Below are 27,658 nucleotides of genomic sequence, written 5' to 3'. Positions count from 1 at the left end.
ATAATTCGCGTATGCCGACCTACTTGGCCAAAAAATGCGCAAAATTTTTAGATAAAATCCCTTTCCGGATTATTGTTGAATTATTCACGAATCATTAAAAAACTTCATGAACTTTCAGAATATATGGATCACGAAAAGATGAAGATGAAGGTGACAACAAAATTTGTTATTAATTTTTTTTTTACTTAATTTACTTTATTTTGTGAATCTCTATTTTTATATTATTAAGAATTTATAATTATGTATGCTAGTAGCATAAATTTAAAGAAAAAAACTTAATTTAATAGCCGAAGTTTTGATCTGAATTTTTAATAGGTGAATGCATAATTCTCGTATACATCGCGTATCTGAATAATTGGCGAATCCGATTTTTAAGCCGTATTTTTCAACGAAGATTGAGATACGAATTTTATTCGAATTATACCTGGCCGTATCGAATATTTGCCGAATCCGAATTAGCTAACTATGGTGCAGATCGAGAGGAAAAAAAATAGTCGGCCCAGAAATATACCGATAAAACGATCAGGCGAAGAGAGGCATGGTCCAGCAAGGAAGGAAACCAGCGACAATGCGGTGGTGGTGGCAAGGGCGGAGAAGACGATGACGGCGGGATCGCCGGAGCCAGGACTGGTTGTGTTGGGAGATGTCGAGGGAACGTCGGCGCACCGACCGCCAATGGCCGGACCGGAACAAAATTCCACAACGTAGAGGTAAAATCAATCATACGGTGACGATCGATCATACGGTCGTTGAGGATGAAACAAATTGAAGTTCAGTAACCTAAACGAAATTTCACTAAAAATTTCGCGGCCAACTTTGCGATATGCCTGAAATAATATAATATAATCTAATCATGATCACAAACATTTTTACCTCGAAATACTTGATGAAAAATTAGATACGTTGCGAATCGTAAGAGAGATGTAGCTTCAACTTCAACATCATACTTAGGAATTCAAATTCAAAACAAAAGATTAAAATGATAGGTAAGGAAAAGCATTACATCACATGCAACCTAGTATTCGAATTTATATTGAATGCGAGATTTAACGCAAGGCACAATGCGTCATGAATGTCAACACAGTAATAATAAATAAAAAAAACATTTTAGAAGATTCACGACATAATATTACCTACCTAACAAGGAAAAAAAAAAATTGTACAAATATTACCATCTTACCACAGTACACAATTTAGCTTGGAGTCGGAGCTAAGATAAAGTTTTTTTTTTTTTTTTTTTTTTTTTTTTTTTGCACATAGAAAAATTCACGAATTTTGCGATTTAAATCTATTATTTAAAAAATATGATAAAATCATCTCTCCATCGAAAATACATATACAGTATACATATTACATATACAATATACATATCAAACTCTTTTGTAAGGCATATTTCTGTATTTCAGAAAAAAAAAAAGAAGAAAAAGAAAAAAGAGAGAGAGAGAGATTAACAATAAAAACGATAGACTTTTTTTTTTTTTTTTTTTTCGAAATCTATGTAAATTGTTGTTCAGAAATAGTTTGATAAGAGAATCTTGTTAACTGCTTTGGTTACAGATGAGAGAATCGCCGAGTTCTTCGGCCAAACCATGTGCTTGTTGCCGACTTCACATGCTCCCTTCGGAGACTCTGTCCGACCGTATGTATGTAGTTACAACTATACTGCAGTTTTAATTATTTGCCGATCTATTTACAGTATTTAATTTGGCTCATTTGAATTCAACCGCTACAACCAAAACTGCACGAGAAAGACTCGACTGCAGTAGTTAAAATTGATCGTAGCTTCCACTGAAGTAGTCGGAAAAGGTAATTTTACATTGTACATAACCTTGCCTGTTAAAATCATCCTTCAAATGAGAAATTATTTTTTTTTTTCCTTTTACATCTGAGTGATATCACCGTCCCATTTATAAAATACGGTTTGGAACCGCACACATCTACATGAATTATTTATAGTTATAATGATTTCTATTATATCCGCCGAAACGAGATATATGTAATTGTGACTATTACATTCTCAATGCATGCATTTTTAATTATATTATTATTATTATAATTACATCCAACTAAACAACCCTCCACACACCACCTCTCATTCCCGTGCCGTGTTTTTTTTATCCGTAACAAATTTTCAAATGGAAAATGACTTTTTAAGTTGAAAGTAAAATTCATGAAAAATTTGTCTTTTGACTTCGATTTGTTTGATGAAAAGCCAACAAGCGTCGGAACAAATGTTTTACCACTTTCTATGCTTTGTTACGGTGAAAAGTTCCGAACAAGCACACAAGAGGGTTAAATAAAAATTACAAGAAGTAATCTTTTATTAAATTTTTTGCATTTTTTGTTCTCCTGCAATAATAAATTATTTTTGTGATGGTACAGCTTCTATTTGTGCAGTGCATGTCGAAGATTTTAGTTATAGCTTCTGGTTGCAATCAGCATTTCAACAATTCAATTCAACTGTATAAAATTTTAGTTCAAAACAAAAATGGATACATAAAAGCATAACCAAATGAGGCATCCAAACTTTTAGCATAGTTTCAGTTTAGTCCTCAACCTTACGTTTACTACCAGCGAGGTCCCTGACCGGCTTAATCCCTGCATTGAATTGCTTGTTAAAAGCAACAACATTTAACAATTCAAACACACAATTAGAGTAAAGGTGACTTATCCGCCCGCAAGCACCTCCGACTATTTTAGCACAGCAATTTTACAGGACTCGGATTGCAGTAGAATGCAAAGATCAGGGACTCAATCACAACAACTGAACGGTTTGAGGACCAAACTGAAACTGCGCGAAAAGATTTGAGGAACCCTGGTGCAAGTTTACTCATTTGGTTTCAACTTACCCGCAAACAAATCATCTTCAAAAGATAAGCTGTCGTTTAATTAATCCTGCTACATTTTGTCACCTTATTGGACCAAACTTACAAATTATAAGCATACAATCTAAGCATACAACAATGGCATAGAGATTCACACCTTCAAAACCTAAAATTTATTGTACATGATCGAAGAACGGCGATAGAAAGACAAAACGAAAGGAAAGAGGAAAATAGAATACCAGCCGAAATAATATTGGATTGGCGTAAATGCCCATGGCAAGGTAATATATTACCTGAATGTGATGTCTCGTGCCGGAGTTGTAGTCGATGATGACCTCCGCCACACCTTCCATGCACTGGAGCACATCTCTGCCTTTCTTTTAAAATTAATTTTTCAGCATATCATGATCTGAGAGCTGATTGTGGTAAATGGTTTTACCACCAGATAGAAATAAACCATTCTATACGCTAGGATCAATCTCTTTTATCGTCCTTCGGCGCCACACTGCGCTCTCAGGTTCAAACCTGAGTTCCCAAGTGGGCCAGTAGTGAAGGTCCTGCTTCAGAGTAAGCACGCGGGGCTTCCCGTTTAGACTAACCGTCCTTACTCTGACAAATTCGCCGTGTTCCAACCCCTGTGACGAAAAAAGTGTCGCAACATCCTCTTAATTTTGGGGTTTATTCGAGCGGTTAATCTTATTCTAGTTTACGATGCTGCTAATTAGACATCGACTAACATAAATAAGTGAAAATGAAAGATCACTATTAGTCACCTATAATGAACGTACCGTTACCACTTGTATGAAGGTTTCAAGATCCGGTGTGAGCTTTCCATTGACTTCAACTATCCACTGGAGGGCGTAGAGGCCATATCTATGTACTGGACTTCCATGGCACCATCTGAACCAATAAACAACCAAATAAATAAATATACAAACAAATTAATTAATTAAAAAAATTATTAACGCATCTTGAAACAGTGAGATATGCCACTTGGGAGAATAGTTTGAGACATGAGCCACTGAGAAAGATGTTCGACGTTCAAGTACTATTTTTGTAAAATTTTCTTTGTAACAAACTGATGTGGTTCAAGAAATCCTCAGGTGCTTCCCACAATTAGTGAAAGTCTAAAAGCGGCAATATAATAAATTCAAGTTTTTCTGGAAAGATCACAATATCCAAAATGCAGGAAAGAATACGTTACCTAGCCACATAAACACCGTGACCTTCTTCCGGAAGAAAACCTAGTGCACGGACTGCGGGATGAGGATCCTGAATAACGCTGCCGCACCAATTCACCATGCGGGTCGTACCCATTCCATCTCGGATATCCGTTTCAACTGCTAGATCAATTTCTTTGCCCTATGTGAAAATAATACAAATGTTAATGGTTTGAGAGAGAGAGAGAGAGAGAGAGAGAGAGAGAGAGAGAGAGACAAACAGAGAGAGACAGAGAGAGAGCCCTATTGCACCTGTCTGAAAATAGTCATTTGGAGCCCATCATCATTTCCTTCAGATATGTCGAGCTCTTGGCAAGCATTTTCTATGTCATGAAAGCAGGTAATCGGCTCCTTGTTAATTGCCAGAATCATATCCCCTTGTTCCAAGAGGCCCTCAGCCTTTGATCCGGCCAAACAACCTTTGACACGCAACACTTGCCTTCTAATTGGATCCCTTTTGGCAAGAGCCTGCAACAAGAGGATTGATCAGTAGCCGAGAGCATTTTGCTTCATATGAATTTAACATTCCGAGTAGCTACTTATCATTGGTTAGGGACATCTCACTTTAAACATTTAAGCACACAATAAGCACCGAACAAACGAATAATACACATTACTATATTAAATAAAAAGCACTAGATGCAATTTATGTTGACATATCTACGTTTCCATAGCCCTGCAAGATTATCTATTTACCTGTATATCCCTGAAAATTCACTATTTTCATGTATGCCCTTCACCTATATACCCACGTACTACAAAAAACTGTTGGCTGCAAAAATCAACTTCCTATCATGAAATGGATTACTCCCGCATCATAAGACTGGTATTCTGTCAAGAGTTCCAATTTTTTAGGAGTATACATGAAAATTCAGAATTTACAAGGGCTAAAACGAGAAAAGAATTTTTGCAAGGATATACTTCTAAAGGTCCGCATATTATACGAGGAAGAAACTGACAAAAAGCCATCGTGGAAGTACAATGAGAGACGCAAGTCCTTGTACTATAAAAGATTCATCATGGAAGTACAATAAAGAATACCAGCGAAAAAAAATAAAAAGAATAAGCATATCGTATACCTGAACCCAATCATCACATAATCCAAAACTTCTTGCCTTAGATAGCAAAGTTGGGTAAAGTTCCACCTCCAAAATTCTGACAAGTGGCATTGGCCTCTCTATTCCATTGATTAGTAGAACAGGTCCGGATGCGCCAACAATTATCTTCTCAAGGACTTGACTAACTGCATAGATAGGTATGCCTCTAACAAACTGATGATCCTCCGAAGAGCTAGAGCCGTACTTCAGCTGCAATAGTATCATTGAATTTACTTCCAAGTGAGCTTCACAGTAAATAATCAATAATTACTAATAATTAATGTTTACTCTTTCATCCGAGGAAATAAACAAGTTTAGCACGCACTTGTTTACGTTTTTCCCTCACAACTTGTATTATTTCTTTGCGAGCTTTCAGTAGTGCAAAGTCTTCACTACCAGTGACACTAGATACAGCTCGCTTTCGGCGTCGGCACTTTTTCTAGAACAATAAACGGTGCCAAATATGTTGCGTTTGCAATTTGTCAGCAAGAAAAGATCAAAACAAGCGACCCATGAATCCATAAATGTAGTGTGTGAGATGTCGGGAAGTGCATACTTGGGTAGAAAAGCTCGCCCATAATGCTTGAACTCTTCCATGATCATCTGTCAGAACTCCAGAGAAGGTACTTCCAAAATCTAGAATAAAACTGAGGTCAGCACTGATGATCAACTTTCGACAGGTACTAAAATCATAACTAGGGATGCGCACTATTCGATCCAAACCGAACCAGGTCAATCAGCTGATTCTGTTCAGTTCGATTAGTAAAAAGTTGGCCTAGTTTGGTTTTGCATATTGAGAACTGAAAGAAAACAAATAAAATGAATTAACCGAAAATATTCAACCTGAGTGACATTAGATGTTAGACAATGATCGGACTGGCACAATGCTTAATTACTATATCTATCAGGTCAAAGCTTTAATAGACAGGACAAGATTAATTAATAAACTTTTATGTAAAAGAGAGGATTTCATTCAGTATCTAGACAGAACAGAACTGAACTATTTTGGTTTGTTCTGTCTGGTTCAGTTTACAGGAAAACCACACACACACACACACACACACACACACACACACACACAAAACACTGATCAATACACACACCTAATTATACTCACATCCAGGAATGAACCAAAAACAAGATTATTACCAGTATCAAGCTCAACAACCTCCATATTTATTGCTCGATAACGTGGGCAGTCGGCTGATCCGATATTTACAGCAGCACAAGGATTGGTGACAATCGATTTCCTTGATGTAGCCTGTAAACTCCTACTTAATCCAACTAGATAAACCGAGTCTCCCCGACGTAAAGCAGGTTCTGAAAGATAAATTACAAAGAATAATCTATCAAATATCAATAATTCAGAAGATCCTAAATTATAATAGGCTTCCAGTTAGTCTTACAATTATGTAAAGTGCAGACACTGTACTCAACCAATAAGAAGCTAATCAATCAAGTTACAAACCATTCGTGAAGAAAGATCAAAAAAGCTGAGTCTAAAGTTTTCTTAAACAAGCTTTACACTTGATGACCAGACACCAATGTTTATGAGGTTTTGTGAGTGGAATATAACCAACTTCTTGTTGACAAAAGTAATTGCTCCAAATAAGGCAAAGAGAACATTCTGCACCTGCCTATCTTATATAAGTTGTAATCAGTATGTGATAGTTAAGAAAATTCTGCACCTATCTGTCCTATATAAGTTGTAATCAGTATGTGATGATAAATTTTGATTGGTGAAAGTACAATAAAAGACCAATATTTGGCACGATGCAACCGAATGACTAGGGATAAAGGCAAAGACAACCAGAACCCATGAATTCAAAGGAGGATGAAATTCCATTAAATAAGATGATTCCGGCTAAACCTTGTTTTGTTTCATGTTTCAACTATGAGACTATTTCTTAAAGAGTTTTATCTAGTGTCACACTTAGGCCAAATCCAGTCATTAATTGTTTCAAGTTTCAACTATGAAAATTTTCGAAAAATATTTAATCTAGAGCGAAATCCAGAGGCACTTGTAAATCACAAGTAATCAATAAAAGAACAAAGGACAAACCATTTTCCCACCCTTGTGATGTTTGACCAAGAAGACCATAGGGTGCAAAAAGACATGAACCAATTTATCTAATTTTCACCGTAATCTGCTTTTCAAGAGCTAAGATTTGAAACAGATAAAATTATGCTCTTTTGATAGCCCTAAAAAAGAAGGGAATTCATGTTCAAAATTAGACGAGCATGAATTAGACTTGCATGTTTCGAAAGAAAATAAGTAATCACATGATACGCATGCTTCTAACAAACTGTTTGAAACATCATACTGCTTGAACATGCCTATCATTAAATACTCACTGAAGAAGTAGAGTCATCAGAATGAGGAAGCACAAGGGCTTTCATGATGGTCCCAATGATGATGATGATTATTTGCAGATAACTGCAATATCTTGATAGCAAAAGAACCTAATAAAACTTTACTCATAACTACTTATATAGGAAAGAAGAGAGAATATTCAGACAACTAACAGTGACCTGATTAATGTTGTTTAACTATAGTTCCAAAATCAGCAAAAACTATTCTAGTGTAGTATTGAATTTAGTAACCGTTGATATTTTGATATCTATATGAGCATGGCACCTATTTCTAAATGAGAAATTGAGCAGAAGAATTTAGCATTGCTCTTGACTTAAAAAGCAAAGAATACACACAAGGTAAAAATATATAGCCAGCACAAATAAAAACAACATCTTATCTGCAGAATGTAAACTAACCAGGAAGAAGCTTAGCTGCACGAACAATAGAAGCCCCTGCTCCAAGGGCAGAAGGATCATAAGCAACTAGTGCATAGTTGTGCACAGGATGCAGAAAAACAACCTGAGGGCCATTAATACTGTCAAATTCTTAAAATCAGTGGGTAATATTTTGAATTTGTAAAGCAAGTTTTTACCTCTCCAGGAATTTCAATGGGATATGCAGCGAATGAAAGCATCACGTCAGAAACAGACACAGCCACTGTGTTTCTGTCAACAGCAGCTAAACCCATAGTCTCCGAGTGAAATACAATAACCCCAGTTCCAAAAAAGTGTTGGGAATGCACTCCATCAAGCATACATGATGAAGGCACATGAACCTGCAATACATTTAAAGTACTACATACGTAAGGGAAAAAAAGAAAAAGAAGAGAATTTCTTAAAAGTCCAATTTGAACAAATCAAATTGCTCCCGACCTCAAACATTACAAGGGAGGGCTCAATCACTTGTTCAGCCATTGATGCATTACTCAGCGGTGTTCCTTGATCATGTGAAAGATCTGTATTTTCTGCACTAGCACGATTTTCAAAAGTCTGCTCTTTACTGTTAATGAAATCTCGATTAGAGAAAATACTTTCTTCTACTGTTGAATCCTCATCGATTCTTTGCCTCTTTTTCTCAACAACAGGATCTTCACCAGGGTGTGATCCCTCAACAAAACTTTCATCATCGGTTTGCATTCTACTACATCCATCTGCTGAATTTGCATCCCCATGTTGCCGTTTATTTTCCAACAGAACAGTTTCAGCCATTGGGTACACTTGGGTTGAGTTTGGATCTGTTGGTCCCACATGAATGGTTGAAGCTAATAGAGGTGAATCTGATGGTATTGCCGGTCTAGCAGTCCACAATCCAGTGCTGTCATTTCGAGTATACAACTGAGGAGAGGCATACCATTCATGACGATCAATGGTCACTAACACTGACTGCAAAGTGAAATTTGAAAAGAGTGTTAGTAGAAACAAGTTGGGGATGGAAACAAGGCTGATAGCCAAAGAAAGATCCAATTGTGCACAAAACGAAAGGAAGGAAAAACAAAAACACAAAAGTCAAGAGTTTCTCTCAAGGGTGGAATGTGTACATCTGATAGGTTGATACATGCAAACTGTCAACTTCGTTTTTATTCTTTCTTCCAAGCTCAAGTAGGGGTCTGCCAAACCCCACATCCAGTATTGATAGATTTCTCACACACGCACACCCACCCACACACACACAGCGAGAGAGAGAGAGAGAGAGAGGAACAAGCAAGAAAGAAAAGGAATGAGCTTCTTGGCAGAACTGGCACAAACATACACAAAGGCTCTTGTAAGTGACGGCAGCCATCACCCAGCATATAACCAGCTCAATTTACTAACCAAAAGTTAAGGTAAATGGTATTTGCTTGTTTTCAAAAATGGTTCTCAATACCGTTTAGCCCACCTTGTTCCGATGGCGATCGGTGTAGCTTACATATTCTAAAGGCACTCGAGCACCTTTAGATAATTTGGCGAGCACAGAGATAAGATCATCTAACTTTGATATCTCTTCTCCTGCAAACTTTTTGATAATGGCATGGCGCGGAACACTTGCTCGAGAAAGCATATACCTGCAATTCATAGATTGACCATACTTGCACAATCAGCAGAAGCAAAGCATGCTAAATAAGTACACGCAAAACAATTAACTAACAAGATCTTTTTGAGAAATACCAGCATTTTCTGAGAGTGCTTACCCTGTCTCAGCAACGTATACAAGACCACATTTGAAGCGAAAGTTTCGAGCCTGCATTGAAATATGTAGGAAAGACTGAATAAAACGAGAAATGCAGCTTTGTCTTCATGCAAAGATAAATAGATTAGCTAGGGAGCTAAGAGAAAATGATCATGTTATTGAAGTTCAAAAATACATTAACATTTATGAAATATAAGCGAACTAATACAAAAGGTAGACTTAGTCTAGTGAAGTTCTAGTCAAGTTTCCATATTTAAAGCAAGGAAGCATACAGAAGATAAGAACTTCAGAAGTTATCCTCAGTTCCCACAATACAAATCAAACGCAAGCCCAATTTTGTGTAGTCATATAACAGATAAACAGAAATTTTTGATTTGATAAAAGAAAACATCATTAGTAATAAAGAACAAGTCACATCTTCAAGAAACAAAACATTACCAAAGAAAGATCTTTAAATCCCTAGATCCAAATGATTTTAATGTGGGGTGATACTTCTATGTGAAACATTGATCATGCAGATGCACTAACCAAATAAAAATCAAGACACCATAATACTGACTGATAGTTCTTTGTTATATTAGTAAAATAATGTTCACTATACCGGTTGTTTAGAATCTTTAGGAACCATCTCTCCTGTCATTTCCTAGCCTAACACTTCACAGTTTTCAGGAATTTTTCAGAAACAACAAACAAGTTGCTGTATATTGTAATGACTAAATAAAAAACTAAACTTAAAAAAAGAGAGCTGAATGTGGCTGTTCTTTTATTTTGTTAAATAGAATTTCTACGCAACGGAATGTAGAAGTGAATGGAGTGCTTGCATTCTATACATCTACTAAGTTTATTTCACAAAAGAAACCAAGAACATAGTAACTTTTCTTCTTTGGATTTTTGAAGAAAATGCCCTTTGGCATCTAGCCTGGTTACTCTGCAAGCCAACAATGACAAGAATAGGTAAGTCTACCTGTTGACACATATAGCAAAAGAACTGCAACAATATCAAACAAAGCAGAAAATACCACTTTGGTAGTATGGGGAAACATAAATTTAAATATGACATCTTTCTACCTGCTGATAAGAGAGCGAGTGGATAATGGCACCACTCACTTCCAGAAAGTAGTTCGGAGTTATCGAGTGCAAATCCTGAACCTAAAGATCCAAAAGACTAGCATTGTCAGCATAACAAACCCCAAAAAACAGAAAAAATAACCAGCATTAACTTCTACAAAACCATTACTCCAACCCTAACAAAAAATTTTGTTGTTTGTGAAAGGAGATTCTACCACCTCACATGAGGAATTTCAAACATACCTTCAATTTCACCGTTAATGGAACTCCTCCTCTTTCAATAAGCAAATCCAACTCCCCGTCAACGGTGTCATCAAGTCTAGTCTCCAGTTTAAGAAATTGGGTAACAACCTGCACTAGATTGTCAAACATTGACAAAACAACAAATTTTTCTCCAAGTTATTCATAGATATAAATATAACCCTACAAAGTAAATTGAAGAACAGGGATGCAGCTATGTTCACAGCATGCAGCTATATATACAAGCTACTTTTCCAACATTAACATAAAAACCATAATAATTGCTACTAATATCAAAACAAAGGATATAATAAAAGCATATGCATCGCCATTTCATGTACAGACACAATACACTGCATATATATGTGTGTGTATGAGTTTTGCTGGGCTACTATCATACATGTATGAGTTTTGCTAGGCTACTATCAATAGTAAACGGCTTGGTTTACTACCAATTAGTTTTCGATAACAAAGCTTCCAAATCGACGATCTGCACCGTTGAACATGATATACACCATTTAAACTTTCTAAAAACCAAATTCCATACTTTTCCGATGTTGTTCCCTTGTGCATCAAGTAGACATAAAAAATGAACGGCTGTAAATGAATATTCTTCAAAAAGTGGTGATATGATTTTTGTATTCAAGATCTAGAGTCGAGATCTTATTTTAAATAGGTTGAAAAACTTTCTAATAAAAATTCAGCTAATTTGGACTCTTCTATATCATCAAACGAGTAAACGCACCATATAGGCCATTGAAATTACAAATTTTGTGACCCTTTGATTTGGTTAATGATGTCAGAAAAGCATGAAATTTGGTTTCTAGATAGTTTAAATGGTCTAGATTATGTTCAACGGTGCCGATCGTCCATTTGGAAGCTCTATCATCAAAAACAAATCGATAGTAACCCAAGCCGTTTACTACCGTTAATAGCTCAATGAAACTCTCTCTCTCTCTCTATATATATATGTGTGTGTGTGTGTGTGTGTGTGTGTGTGTGTGTGTGTGTGTAGATCATCATTCATATCAATCTCAATGGCACTATGAACAAAAATATTAGAACGAAAATATACTATAAAACCTCGTAATTAGCTAAATTATGGAATATGCTAGGTTAGTAATCAAATAACATATGCAATCAAGCACTTACCTCCCCATTTAGACAGACTAGAACATCACCAGGTTCTAAATGCTTATGTGCAGGACCACCAGGCACCTAAAAAAGTTGTAAAATGTTGTAAAATCTCTTAAGTACATGAGAGGAACTATTTCACAATAAACATGAGAATTTTTAGAGAACTAAAAGATAGCTAAAATAAACACTCACCACAGAATCGACAACCAGCATTCCTGTCTCGTCAATAGGAGAAACAAGCCTCACCATCTAAAAGGTAGGAAGGAAAGAATCGAGTAAACATGGGTTTAAGTTTAAAAAAAAAAAAACATGCTATTTAAACAGACATCAAATAGGAAATCACCATCTAGAGGCTTTACAGACAGGTGGACTCTTTAAAAGTTACAATAAAAAGGGGGGAAAGTCAACCTAAGGTAATATATATTCAATGAAAAGAAACTTACTTGTTCTGTTTCATTTCTAAGTCCAAGTCGTCGTACTTCATCAAACCCTTTATGTACAAATGTCATCTAAATATCAAGAGATTAGATACATTGAAACGAAAAGGCAAAAAGATAAAAGTTCAGAGTCTAAACATATTAGGAAGACTGGTTTGCCAGCAGTGGCAAACACTAGAACAGAAGCAAACACTACCAATCTGGACCTACTAGAGAACAGATCGAATGAAGTGACTTTTCAAGAAACTTGTCAAGGACTAGTTAACATGTTCTAGCTTCCATCATGCTTCTAAGACAAAATTCTGTTATGCACTGAAGTCAGAACCAATAGGTAGTGTCCTTATTTATAAGTGCAGAAGGTTTCATAAATTAATGCTTTATCTAAATGTGTATAAAGATTAATACAATCATTTTATATAGTGTGTGCTTGTACAAGCATTTGTGCATGCATGCATGTCACACGTGTACCTATTGTGTGTTCTATGCAGGCACTCACACCAAGGCTTAAAGTGCCGTGGCACGTGGGCGTGCCACTGTCCACCTAGTACGGTACGGCACCGGCACGGTTCCATGCCTAGACATAGTAGTACGCTTGCGTGCTGATGGATACGCATGATCTCCTACTGGCACGCTTTGACACGGACTTATTTCAGTTTTTTTTTATTCCAATAAGCTTTTATAATATTATTTTGAAAGATTTAATCAAATAATTATAAATATTTACTATGTATAGCTTACTATACTCATCAATTAACATACTTGTAAGCTTTTTTATATGTAAAATACAACTATATCTGATGTATAATAGAAATTTCTATAAGTTAGAATTTTTAAAATGCAAAGACATCTTTCTTTCTTTCTTTCTTTTGACCATATTATAGTCTTTTTTTTATAAAATACAAAATATTAATTTTAAAAATTAATTGAAAAAAAAAATTTACTAAATTAAATAAATTTAAGTATCAATTGATTTAATTTAGCTTTTAATTTTATCAGTATTTTTAATCTTCTAACGCAAAATAAACTTTTATGTTTGATGTGCCTTAAAATTTGTTTATTGAGTTCAATTTTGTTCCCCTAATTCAGCAAAAATTCACAGTGCGACAAATTTTAATAAAATAATTTATGAAGAAGTAGATCTTCGATTTGCAATGTCTTTGGGGGGGTACGGGGTAACCAAAATACTTTAGGTAACCCAAAGAACAAAACAAAAAGAAAAAAAAAGCAGAAAGCAAAAAAAAAGCAAAAAAGAAAAAAAAAAAAGAAAAGAAAACAGCACGGCACTGTGCCGCGGCACATTGCGTCGTGTTGCATTGTCTCATCCGACATGGCACAGCGTGCCGCGGAACAGAGGGGGTCCGAGGCCCCCTATGTACCGTGCCCTTATCTTGGGGACACGGTACATGCCGCCCCGTGCTGTACAGCACGAGGCGGCAGTTTGATCCTTGACTCACACACATGCCCGTACAGCACGGGGCGGCACTTTGATCCTTGACTCACACGCATGCCCATGGGCACCTACTACCTGTCCATGTGTACAAGTGCCTTACATGATACTGTTCTTTGTTGCAGGGACTCCTGACCATGAAGAAGTGTGCACGTGCATCTGTCTGGGATAAAAATTATATGGACATCGTCCCCAAACTAGATAGCTTGGGGACGATGCGGATAGGTGCCACATGGCTAAGCGGCTCCCATCCAGCAAAATTCTAGGTTAAAATGCATAGAGACCTCCCTCAACTATTGGTTATTTTGAAATATGCCCTTCAATTTTTTAGATTACTTCATTTTTATTTTTTTATTGGAATTCTATCTTTAATTTAGTTAAAAATTTTATCAAATTTAATAATTATATCATTTCTATCAAATTTAACAGTAAAATTTAATCAAATTTAGATATCAAATTTAATAGTAAAATTTAATCAAATTTAGTATTAAATTTAATACTATAAATCCAAAAGGGCTGTCTCAATCCTTTTGGATTTTAAAAAAATTAAAGCAAAAAGTAAAAAAGTAAAGGAATTAAAAAAACCGAAGAGTATATTTCAAAATGGCTGATAGTTGAGGGACCACTCCATACAGTTTAGGCAGATGGACGGGCGCCACTTCGCCACACGGCGCCCTTCCGAATCGACAATGCCCATATAATTTTTATCCACCTGCCTGTGCATGTGTACATTAATGTCATGTCATAGCACTTCCTAGTTCTATGTATCTGGTCTCCAAACGAGCACAAACTCAATAGCATATCTAGGACTAGCATTTTACAGACGTGCCCCTCCTCATCTCTTTAGGATGAAAAGACTAACAACTAACGTGTAAACAAATGGAAAAGAGAAACAATTAGCTAAATGATTATGCAATTGAAAATATTTAACATTCACATAAAATTTGACAGTTTGTTACCCAAGAATTAACTACTAATTTTTTACAAGGGAACTGCCTTGGCTGGCTTCAAAATGACTACTCCCTTACAACATTGTCAAAAAGGAAAACTAATGAGCTAAAACAAACCTGAAGCGTACCACGAGGAACTGAGATAGTTTCTGGCTTGCTTCGAAATGCATCCCAACTATCTTGTATTAATTTTAATGACCTCACAACCTATATGCAGCTCGAAAGAAATAGCAATCAGAACATTTTGTATAGCCAAATGAACGAAACTCAATAAAGACATAGTAGTTTATCTATCAAAGCTCAAAAGAATAAATTGCCGAGCTAAAATGTCTATGTCGCGCTTAAAATAGACAACATGGAATAGGTTACATATGTACAGGTTGCGAAGAGCTTGTTGGGGACAAGTATGAAACAGATACAAGAGAAAAACAAAATGAACACAAGGCGCAATATACCATCATCATAACATCATCATAAACTAGCTGCTAAAGTGCATTAAAATCAAACAGTACTTCATATATCACCAAAAAAGCTAAATTTTATTGTAACTTGAAACCATCTACTCACAATCTGTATAAGCCAAAGAAGACGACTAAGGTAGTTACATGTTTCTGAAGCAAATATCTCTAAACTTCTATTCGCACATAAAGGTTGATCTAGCTAAGCTACTAGAATAAAAAGAAAAATAATAGAGAAAAGTATTAAACAAGATTTTCTACAGAAGCATACAACTAAACTAGCAAATTGATCTCAATAAAAGCTCCCAAACAAAGCCCTATTTTGAAGCAACTTTGAAAAGTAAAACTCCCAGTTTCAAATATAAGTTCATATTGGTTGTCAAAAGTTGCAAGAAACCTTTAAATGATAGAACCTTCATTGTCTAGTGAAGTAGCAATTGTTGTCATACAAAGTGATATACGAAAAAGAGCGATGAGAGTGTGCACGGTGGAGGGAGGAATGAAATTACCATAATCACAACCGAGGGCAGACATATCACAATAAAGTCATATCTATAGAAAGATTGCAGATATATAATATTTGGCAGCCCAAAACGAAGCTCCCAATGCTGAATGTCAAAAGGAATCAAATTTTATTCAGAAAGGAAGAATTACTCGTTCTAAAGGAAGAAAGAAGGCAGAAGCACTAGAAGATTTGCTTCCAGCATTTAAGGCAACAGCTCTTCCATGGCAGTCAATAACTGGTGAACCACTAGAACCACCTTTAGTGCCAGAAGCAGCCTACAAAACAAAGTTCCCAGCATATGACTAAACGAAACCAGCAAAAATGGAGCAAAAATTTCATGCACTAAAATAACCAAGTATGCAATAGCTAAACTCCTCCATAAGACCATATCCAAAAACAAGGGAGGATTGTTGGTCAATAATATACATCATTCACTACTATGTTACTGCAGAGATGATGCATATACAAAGAGAATGAACAAGTAAAATAAGTCAAAAAGAATAAATGGAACGGCAAAGAAGTGAAAATAAATAAGCATGAAACAAGATTAAATAAATAGAATCTATCTAAGAAAATATACAGAGAATGGGTATCATGCATATTAAAAAAGAACGAATAAAATAACTTTACAGTTAAAAAAGAAAATAGATTTTCTTGATTAGCTAGAATGACATACCTGTAAGTAGAAAGTATTGAAGTCATTGTATCCATCCCTGTCATTAGAAAAAAAGGTAGATCAAAAGGTATAAAGTAAGAGATTTCTGTATATAAGATGAACTTGGAAGTCATAAAACAGATACTATAAAGCAAGACAGGAGTGAAAATACAAAAGAAACTGTAAATGTGTTTGCCAAGAAATACATAACAGATGCACTTGTTTGTAAGTTACCAAGGATAATGGCCGTAAACCGAAAACATAATTGAAATGACCTACAAGATCCAAAAGGACTATACAAAAATTTGATTTGTTTTTAGATGTTCACTTCTCATGCACACAACTATCACAATGAAGCAAGTCTTATCAGGACAAGTTATGAAATGGAAGTAAGGCCCTACCAGCCACTAAAAGGCTTTGAATGTTTCTCTAGCTCATCAAGCATCAATGTGTGCATCCTTGAAGGAAGTTTATGAGTAGAACATCATTAAATATGATCAACATGGTTGGAAAGGTCTAGACCGTAGAAGATTTTAATCTCTCTTCATTTTGCATTGTTATCTAGATAAACTAGCAGTATTAGCACAATATAGAACATCCCAAGGGAACTTGCATTTATTTGATATGCTGGCATGTTGATCATTCTGTTCGCAAATGAAGCTTATGAACTGTATCTGTCTGTAAGTGCATGCTTGAAGCATGCAAGCACTTACACTTAAATAAGCAGAGCTGAACTATGCAAATCAAAAGTTCTGATAATGTATTTACAAGTCTGTTACTGAAATACAGTTGCAATGATCGCACTAGCAAATTTCTTTTTAACTACCAAACCAATAATCATAGAACAAGAAAAACTCCCTCCACAGCAAGTTTTGATAATGTATTTACATGTCTGTAACTGAAATGCATTTGCAATGTCGCACTAGCAAATTTCTTTCTTAGTACCAAACCAATAATCATAGAACAAGAAAAACTCCATGCACAGCAAAATATATGAAAACAAAGATAAATCATATAGACACAAGTGAAATTAAGGATAATAAAACAAATGGAAGTATACTTCTTGTAGTGAGGTGCATCTCTATCAAGCCGAGCAAGTGTTCCTGCCAAAATTGAAACCTGCAAAATATTGAAACTACATAAGCAATAAAAATACAAATCAGATATTTAATGAGAGAGTCATAGGGCTTTTTGGAATGGGAGGCAAGTTAGCGCCATGCTGCCATGTATGGAGAAAGTGATAGAATTTACAATTATCAACACAACCTACAACCCAAACTAAGTGGAGAATGGGAGAATGTACAACCATATAGGTAAATATTAAAAAAATAAAAACCTTCTTCAGTCTTTGACACAATAATTGACCAAAGAGCATTGTTCCATTCAACACCACATACCAAAGCTACAAAATGTTTAAGGGTGTGTTTGGTTCCCTATAAAACTACTCCGAAAAAAAAATTTCGGTTCAAAATTTTTTTTCCGATGTTTGGTTGCCCGTTTTTTTTTTACAGATTCTCTGAAAAAAATGAGTTTTCGTTTTCCGCCTGCCATCCGCGAAAAATGAAAACTCATTGATGAAAAATCGCAGCTCATGAGCCTTTTGAGCACGTGGTCCACGAGGTCATCCTCACCTCGTGGACCGCGTGAGAGAGAGTCCACGGCGAACCTATGGACTCTCTGCCCCTCTTCCATTATATATATATATATATATATATATAATTTTATTCTTTAAATATATTATTGTGTAATATTTTACATATTTATATATAAATATTATTTATAAATACATAATAACTTATTTAGTTATTTTATAGTATTAAATATATACTATTATATATTATATTACATACTTAATTAATGTATAATATATTTTAAATATATTTTGTTTATAAATATAAATTATAATACTAGTATATGTAATATGATAATTATTATATATCAATAATATATAATATATACAATAAGAGAAAACAAATATATATATATATATAAAAAATAATTTTTTATTTATATTTTTTTTCTTTCAACCAAACAACCATAATGGAAAACTATTTTTTTTCCTACAAACCAAACGCTAGAGAGTGTAAAATTTATTTCCCTCCGAAATTTTTTTTTTCCACCGAAATTTTTTTTCACAATTTTACGTGGAACCAAACACACCCTAACTCATTAAAAGTTAAGAAAATATGATCCAATAGTCAACACAGCCTGTGCTTAGTTTGGCACATAGGTGACCAAAAATGGTGTGTTCTCCAAATACACCATTTTTGGTGAAACAACCCAACACATGAAAACAAAGAACCAGATTCCTCCATAGCACTTTCAGCCTGCACCTTAGAGGGCAAACATTCCTCTCAAGCATTACCAGAACAACACATGCAATACCCATTCCTCTAGAGCATTTATCATACATTCCTCTTAAGCATACAATCAATTAACAATATCATAGTTACCTTTTCACCACTATCATTACCAACAACCCGAATTTCCAGTCCAACGCATGCAGCTTCAGGTGCAAGAGGAATTTCCTCGTACTTTAGAAATTTGATTGCTCCAGGATCATAGCGAAAGAAGCCAAAATCATGCACCTGTTTGAAAGAAAACACAAAACCGGTTAAACAAATTACTCAGCAGGACAAAATAAATGGGCACATGTTAGCATACAACAAGAAAAGAATATGCCAACAGCTACATTATCATGAAAAGAACAAAAAAAACACATGTTAAACTAACCTACTCTAAGTGAATAAAATGGTAAAGAATAAGCAGGTCTGCTCATCTTCATCCTCAATATCTATTACATCTATTATTAACGCATTACGAGGTTGCTATAGACTCTAGGAAAGAGTCATCTTTTCCTGTAACTATTGCCTTATCACTAAAAGTTAGTTCAACCATCTTAAGCTAAATGTGAAAACCTAAAATGACATATTAAACAAAAAAAAATAAGCTAATGTATCTGGCTTGGTATAATATGCAGGGTACCTCCAAGTAGAAAATTTAGAATAACAAAAATATTATTACGCGACTAAAATATAGTTAAAAGAGAACAAACACAAAAGAGTGAAAAGAGATACCATAGAAGAAGACCAACTGTTACTGTATACTTGCTTTTCTTGACAACGTCATGCCTTGGAAATAAATAATAAACATATAGACCTTACAACATGGCCCATAAGCTAGACTGATTGTTCTAAACCAATATTTTGTACTTTTGCAATTAAGAAATACTTGATCAAGCTCATGCTCATATACATGAACCAACTAGGGAGTACGCAACAATAACCAATTAGCATTATGATCTTCTGACGCAAATCCACTTTGATAGGATGCTACAAATAGAGAGATTTAGAAAGATGAGAACGAGGTAGAGAGAAGGAAAAATAGATGGCCACGGCCTAGAATGAAAGCTTCACAAATCACTTCATCAAGTACATAACTTTCTATTATTGAGTATAAAACTATAAATATGTCTTTATATAGTCTGCAATAAGATTCTAGACAATTTGTCAGGTATATTCTCCTTTATTACAATTATTATGCCTAATTTCATCCTCCATATAATTTTATTTGCTATCTATCCTCCGTTTCCCTGACTTAAACTCACTCCAAGAATTAAGTTTCTGGATGAGCTGACTTTAAGTTTTATAGCAAAACTCAAATTGAGTAGTGTTTTTCAAGGAAAAGTCATTCTAGGAGTTAGTTTTCAGGAAAGGCACTTTTGGAGAAAGTTTTAAATGGAAATACATTCTAGGAACGAATTTTCAGGAAAAAAATATGCTGCACGCGAGTTTTCAAGGATATTCACCGTCGAAGACAGCATTTGCTGAACTTGCTCGACTCATCTAAGAAAACTCACTTTGGGACTTCTCCTAGAGTGCATCATAACTTATGATGTCTCTCCAATTAGCAAAACCAACTGAAAACTCACATTAAGAGCGACTTTTCACAAACTACTCACTCTACAAGGGACCTTTTCCAGATAACTCAATCAGTCGATCTTAGAGTAAGCTTTTTAAGATGAAAAGCCAGCTCATCCAAGAGTCATTCTTGGTCCAAGCAACGAAATAGATCAGTAAATTAATTTGAAAAAAAGGATTGACTGAGAATAGCTCTTTTTTCGCCAAAAAAAGGACAAAGGGTAGCAAACTTCCACAAAAACAAAACATAATCAAAATAACTAAGTCCAAGTTTGTCCAATAAGATTTTTGACTTAGACAGAGCCCCTCTAACTAATCAAAGAACTAATAATGAAAATTTGTCAAAAGTTTAGAATGTGAAATAGTATAACACACCGACTAATCGACACATGCTTGCCTAGACGTTTCAACGCTTTGTATAACGATGTTGACTTTCAACATGTTGTCTGAACAAGCTCTACTCATTAGCTTTTATTGGTGAATTAAACGTTTCAAGAACAAAGGGTGTCAAGGGCCAATTATCCCTCATAAAACTTTTTTAGTTTCATCAGTTATTGGAAACTCGAACTAAACCTGATGGCTTACCTAGCCTAATCACAAAATTGATCTCGTTATAACAAAAAACCAACACACAAGTCTACACTAGCTCAACATGTTAAATTTAAACACATGATCTCCGAACAAAATCATACTTCAAAACTGAACTGCAGCTCCCCAGAACTGCCACTGTTGACCATACAAAACAACTTGAGAATAGCCTCACCAGACTATCCTTTGCATTCTAGCGGAATGGTCTTACACATGAACTACAGTTTGTCAATCATTCCAAACTAGAACCACCAATCACATAGGCAGCCAATTGTGACGAGAAACATCAGCACTGCATGGAAATAACTTCTGATCAAAATTCAAGAAAACCATCTACCAGCTACGATCAAGAATCAAAAACAAAAGCATGAATCTACCATCAAGAACAAAAGCACAACTCTTAAAGAACCAATTTTAAACATGCCTCAACTAGAGCTGCACAAGTGCCCCCGATGGAGACTATCTTCTCACCCAATTGCTTTAATGTCACACATGAAGTACAGTTAGTCGATCATTCCGAACTATTTACTACCCAATTTCACCAACTAATGCCTAGTTTAGGATTGTGTTGTCAAAAGCACCCGCTTTTATACATTGGAAGGTTTCCAAAATCCAAAAGCATTTTCAATCTTCCCTCCTTGCATGCTCCACCGTAAATATGGCACTGAAGGAACAGCAGCTTTGAATTTCTTGGACCTTTCAAAGCACACAAGCGGCTGCTTTTGGCACCGCAATCCCAAACTAGGCGTAAAAGGTTCAAGTACCAATCTTGAATGCGAAATCTCCGAGCAAACTAACTTTGTTATCTTGCACTTTATCATTCAAAGGTTTCTCACAAAGAAAGATAACTGATCACAAAGAGAACCAATGGTAAATGAGAATGAGAAGGATCAAAACCATCAAGAATCGAGAACAAAAGCATGAATCTTACGGGATCCCTGTATATAGGGTAAACCGGGATCTCCTCTCTATTTACGAACATCGCCTCCGCGATCACCGGCCCTGCATAGAAACCAACCAAAAAGAGCCCGATCAAGAACACGAAACAAGCGAAACCCAACCAAAGCTCCCGAACCAATCCCCGCGACATCGCGGTCGTTACCGGGCTTGACGACGTGGCGATTGGTGAGGACGATCCCGCGGGCCTTGTCGACGACGAACCCGGTGGCGTAGCTCGCCCCCGCGGACTCCGTGTCGAAGGCGCGCACGGCGGTGGTGCGGAGCACGACCACCGCGGGGACGACCCTGGCGAGCGCCCTCCGCCAATCCTCCGCCGTCGCCGCCCCCTCCTCCCGGCACAGCGGCGGCGCCTCGATCTCCATGGCGATATCCTCCTTCAAGGACGAATCCGCCACCTCCGGTCCCGTCATCTCCATGGCCGCCCCCTCCCCCATGGAGCCGCGGCACGCGGAAGCGAGAGCTTGGGGTTATGGATCAGCGAATTCGATCTAGGCTTAGGGCTAGGGTTTCGGCGATCGCCGGAGCGGAAGAGGGAGAGAGTGGTACAACGAAGAGAGAGCTCAATTCGAAGACACTAATAATAATAATAAAGTGTGAAGACGCTTCTTGTTTGGGGAATGAATAGTGCCCCTAAACTATGTTATTATTACGGAAATGCCACTCGTAGGTAAAAATGCACTCCTACCCTTCACCTATCGTCTATTTTGAAATACACCATTCAACAATTTCTTCGCTTAAATTTAATGATTTTATTAGTTACTATTAGTTAATTAAATTCATTAAAATAATTAAGTGTGTAAAGTTCGATAAAACTTTTAATTTGAATGGACAGAATAATTCAAATTAAAAGAATAAATACGAAATATAAAGTGTAGGGGGAATTTTCGAATTTGTAATAGTTGAGGGTGTCTCCATGCATTTTGAGCCTTAAGAAATTATTATTAATTAGATATCATTGACTCCACCCCGCCGCCCACCTGCTTCATGAACTACACTTAATAATATCTTATTTTATGATTAATATTTTTAATTAAAATATAAAAAGTATTTTTACTAATTAATATTTTTTTAAATAAAATATTAAAAAGTATGGTCTCAAAATTGTTTTTTTCACCCCAGTGGACATTTTTATTCCATACTAAACAGAATTATTTTAAATACAGATATAAAAAATAAAAATTTAATAAATTTAAATTTTGTCGTTCCGAACCCAAACCCCAAGTTGAACTCGAACCCAAATTAATTTTATATTATATACTATTTATAAATAATTTATAGATTTTTGGGTCCAGATTCAGATTTTGAACTTTTGTTCGGATTTGATTTTGGATATGAATTTTCAAAATCTGTTGGATCACGAATTAAAAATTTAAAAAAAATGTATGAGACTCCCTTTACATTGCTTTTTTAAAAATGGACTCTTCTTTAATTTTTAAATTTGTATTTAATTATTTAAATCAATGGAAGAAAAAATTATTATTATTATTATCTATCTATCTATCTATAATCTATAATCTATAAACATATATTATTTCCCAATAATTTTGCTGACGTGGCGCAACATCCTTACTTTGAGAGTTTTTTTTTCACATTTAGATGGCTTGCTTATCCTCTCTCTCTATGTAACCCCAGTGTCCCCCGTCTTCTCTTCCCCTCTCTGTGTCACTTCGTCTTCCTCCTCTCTATAATCTATAATCTATAAACATATATTATTTCCCAATAATTTTGCTGACGTGGCGCAACATCCTTGCTTTGAGAGTTTTTTTTTTCACATTTAGATGGCTTGCTTATCCTCTCTCTCTATGTAACCCCAGTGTCCCCCGTCTTCTCTTCCCCTCCCTGTGTCACTTCGTCTTCCTCCTCTCTATAACTTCTCATTCTTCGTGTCACTTCGTCTTCCTCCTCTCTATGACTCCTCATTCTTCTCCACAGCCACCATATTCTCTTTTTCTCTCTATATAACTCATGTGTCTTCCCGTCTTCCCTTCTTCCCTTCTTCTCCTCGCGTCCCTCCGTCTTCCCCCCTTTCTATAACTCCCCATTCTTCCCTAACTACTACGAGTCTTAGCAAAAAGACACCACACATCATTTTTAATCCAAACCCTTAAAATCTTCAATCGAACGATCGACATAAACCGATCATTTCCTCATCAATATATCCAATGGTCGAGATCATGTGAGATTTGTTGGCACTTTTTCCACACGCTCTTTATAAACCCTCTTTTCTTTATCTCTCACACTCCCTCTTTTAGGATTTCTGCCTCTTTTGTACCCCCCGAAGCTATACTCAAAGCGGCGTCATGGAATGATCCCCTTCAGGATCGGCAGAGCCCTGTAGCCGAAGAGGGACTTCATTTGCTTCGTGAAGTGGCCGAAGGTGATGCAGATCCAGTGGCAGAGTAGGATTCTCAAGCAGAGGTTGAAGGTGCTCCCCACTTTGAACCAGTTCATCAAGACCCTTGATAAGAACCTTGTTTTAGAGATTTTGTTAATATAATCGTTTCATCTCTATTGAATTATTAGCAGTATTTATCCATCACTAATCTCTCTCTCTACGAATGCTCAAGAAGTTTTGGCAAATCTCGCCCACGGTTCAAAATCGCCTTGAATTGGTAGGGTTTCGCATTATTTTCTATTGATTTCGTCTTTGATCAATCTAATTTTCAACTCTATAGATCAGATTCTTGAGGTGGCGAACAAGGCATCAAATGTCGTTGGGGAGGTTCTTCACAAGTATTTTCACCAGAGGTTCAACATCATCGACAAGGAGGATCTCAGCCTTTGGTACCCTTATTGCTCCTCCCTACAAGGAAGAACCCGTAAATTTCGGACATATCCTGTGATTTATTTGTATGTACGATTATTTACGTTATTCATGTTTCCTGTATGCTGTTTAATTCTAAAGATTTTATATCTTGCTTCTTGACTTTGAGTTTAATTGTATAGATTGTTGAGTGAATACAGATAAAAAATTATTTTTTAGTAGTTTTTTACCAATTCTTGCGAACTATTTAAACTAATGTTCTTCATTTCATATTTAGAGTATCATTTTCTATGTATTTGATGAACTGTATATTTTAGACTTATTTCTCCAAAATATTATCGATGATCAACAATGACTAAAAAAATAATTGCTTTGATAATATCTATCCGCGTGCGGTTAACTACACTAGTTATTTTGATTAAACAGGATTGTATCCTATTTGACAAAGGGAGTACAATTTAAAACAGCTAAGCTTAGCCCGGTTTTGCCCAAGAAGGCTCATTGAGTTGCCTTCCGGAGATACATCGGAATCACTAGTAAACAAAGGGTAAAATCAATCAGACGAAGCACACTTAGGACCTCAAAATAGACTTCTAGAGCTTTACTGCGACTGAAACAACAGTCGTTCCCATTTCTTCATACGTAGAGTGTGGATTACTGAAGATCCATGAATTTCGCTCTTTTCATAGTTCCCAACAGGCTCCAACAAAGCAGCGGTTGAAAAGTGCTTTTGATGCTCCTGACAACGACTCTCTGCCGCGCACCCATCTGGTCAAGATGTCCCCAACTCGGTTGACCATTAATTCAGCAGTGACCGGGGTGCTACATAGGAGCAGATTCCATAGGGACCTCGCATAATTACATCCAAAGAGAAGATGATTCAAATTTTCTTCGTTGGCGGAGCATAACACGCATATGGATGGTCCCTGCCAACATCGTTTAGCTAGTGAATCAGCTGTAAAGATCCTATTCCTTGCTGCTAACCACATAAAGACTTTAACCCTGAGTGGAACCTTGAGAGTGATCGGGGTGCTATATGGAAGAAAATATTATAGTAAGCTAAAATAGTTGAATTAAGTTCAATAACTTTAATTATGCTTGGTAAATAAAAATATATTAATTAATGACTACCTAAAATAACAACGTAAATTAAAAAAGATAAAATCATTTGCTTAAAAAAATATATAGATAAAAGGCTAGCATACAATATTATCAAATAAAAATCTAATTTAATCTAGGATTAATTTCATACAGGTCCCTACAAATATAGTAAATGATAAATATATTCCTATAAAATTAAACTTTTATATGTTGTTTCTGCAAAAATAATGATATTTTCAAATATGTCCCTGCTGTTAGAATCCGTTAGAAAATTTTAGTTAACCATAGGTTAAATAATTAACCCTGGTTAGTTTTTGACATTTTTACCACTGTTATAGTTTTTGGAGGGGCATATTTGTAATGGCAAAATTAAAAATATAAACAGTTTTCTAATGATTCTCTAATGGTAACAAATCAAAGGGATATATTTGAAAATATTAGAACTTTTATAGGAACAATATATGAAAGTTAAACTTTGTAGGAATATATTTATCATTCACTATTGTTAAATATAAAAATATATAAATACCGTTCTCTTTTAGAGTACAACGATTGTTTTCACATGGCATCAGAGAGGAGGTCCTGAGTTCGAGTCACGCCAGGCTCCTAGCATATTAATTTTCCCCCATTTAATTCAAGCCCACATCATAAGCCGACTAAAAAGTCTCCAGCACAGACGTAAGGGGGAGTGTTAAATATTAAAATATATAAACACCGTTCTCTAACAGCTTAAGCTTTTAGAGTACAACAGTTGTTTTCACAATTATGTTTATAGGGACATGTACAAAATTAATCCTAATCTAAAACCTTCATGTGGAAAACGATGTACCTTAAAAGGATTTTAAAGTCTCCCGCGTTTGGGTTAGGTATGAGATTAGAATTGAACTGAAGTTCACGAGAAAATTATTTTTTCATCGTTATTTAATTGATAGAAAGTTGGTGATCTCGAAACCATAATTATTTTTTTTTATTTATTTAAGTAAAAATTTTCATATTAGCATATTAAAGACGGAACAAAGTTATACCAGTTAATTTTTATTAATTTTTTTCTTCATAATTGATTTCGTCATAATCTATCTATAAAACACTATTATTCTCCATAATCTTAGTCCACGTGGCATGCTCTCCTTAAGTTTTGCCCATGGGACCCACCTCTAGAGCCTCTCCCTTTCCCGATTTTTACTCTTCAATCGCTTTGCTCTTCATCCGCTCCACCACAGTGTGTCCGCTCACCTTCCGCGTAACATCGTTGCCTCTTCGGCTTCCCTCTTATTAAATGTTACTCTTCCATCACTTCGCTCTTTGTTTGCTCCTCCACACTGTGCCCGTTCGTCTTCTCCGTAAAATCGTTACCTCTTCGGCTTCTTGCCTCATTAATTTCTACTTTTTACAAGGCGTTGTCTTATAATAAATGATAAAGAAAGAAAATTTTATTCCTTAAGTTTTTTCTTTATTGTACACTACTATTCATAAATAAGTTATTTGAGTTACATAAAAATTGACAGAGTAAAATTATTAAGAACACTGATTAAATTGTCATGTTGTATCAACAGACTAAAAATAATATATAGGTTGTTTGATTCATGGATGTATGAAAATGGGTCTTTACAATTTAGATAGTTAAAACTAACTATTATTACTTTTAAAATTTATTTACTAGTCCACGTGGCATGCTCTCCTTAAGTTTTGCCCATGGGACCCACCTCTAGAGCCTCTCCCTTTCTCGTTGCCCATGGGACCCACCTCTAGAGCCTCTCCCTTTCC

The 27,658-nt window shown here is 35.7% G+C and overlaps 1 protein-coding gene across 4 annotated transcripts; it reads right to left on the bottom strand.

Annotated features, from left to right (window-relative positions):
• Positions 2,864-22,597, bottom strand: LOC109710081 (protease Do-like 7). 4 transcript variants are annotated; one of them, XM_020232500.1, is made up of 25 exons: positions 22,172-22,597; positions 22,001-22,071; positions 19,015-19,149; positions 17,622-17,680; positions 16,583-16,619; positions 16,056-16,181; positions 15,061-15,150; positions 12,553-12,618; positions 12,302-12,358; positions 12,125-12,190; positions 10,976-11,083; positions 10,733-10,813; positions 9,666-9,715; positions 9,374-9,539; positions 8,371-8,880; positions 8,091-8,273; positions 7,915-8,017; positions 6,292-6,462; positions 5,699-5,778; positions 5,468-5,581; positions 5,125-5,352; positions 4,298-4,513; positions 4,030-4,187; positions 3,614-3,725; positions 2,864-3,460 (listed from the first exon to the last, which is right to left on the bottom strand). In XM_020232500.1, the coding sequence occupies exons 1-25, from the start codon at positions 22,461-22,463 to the stop codon at positions 3,287-3,289; spliced, it is 3,453 nt and encodes a 1,150-aa protein (XP_020088089.1). In that variant the 5' UTR covers positions 22,464-22,597; the 3' UTR covers positions 2,864-3,286. The 4 variants fall into 4 exon arrangements, with proteins under 4 accessions (XP_020088089.1, XP_020088091.1, XP_020088090.1 ...); XM_020232502.1 differs by lacking the exon at positions 5,468-5,581 and having other exon boundaries at positions 3,118-3,460; XM_020232501.1 differs by lacking the exon at positions 12,553-12,618 and having other exon boundaries at positions 3,118-3,460.

The sequence above is a fragment of the Ananas comosus genome, linkage group 5 (assembly GCF_001540865.1).
Source record: "Ananas comosus cultivar F153 linkage group 5, ASM154086v1, whole genome shotgun sequence".
Lineage (NCBI taxonomy): Eukaryota > Viridiplantae > Streptophyta > Magnoliopsida > Poales > Bromeliaceae > Ananas > Ananas comosus.
The sequence above is the reverse complement of the archived record's forward strand: the minus strand, read 5'-3'. Positions and strand labels throughout refer to the sequence as shown.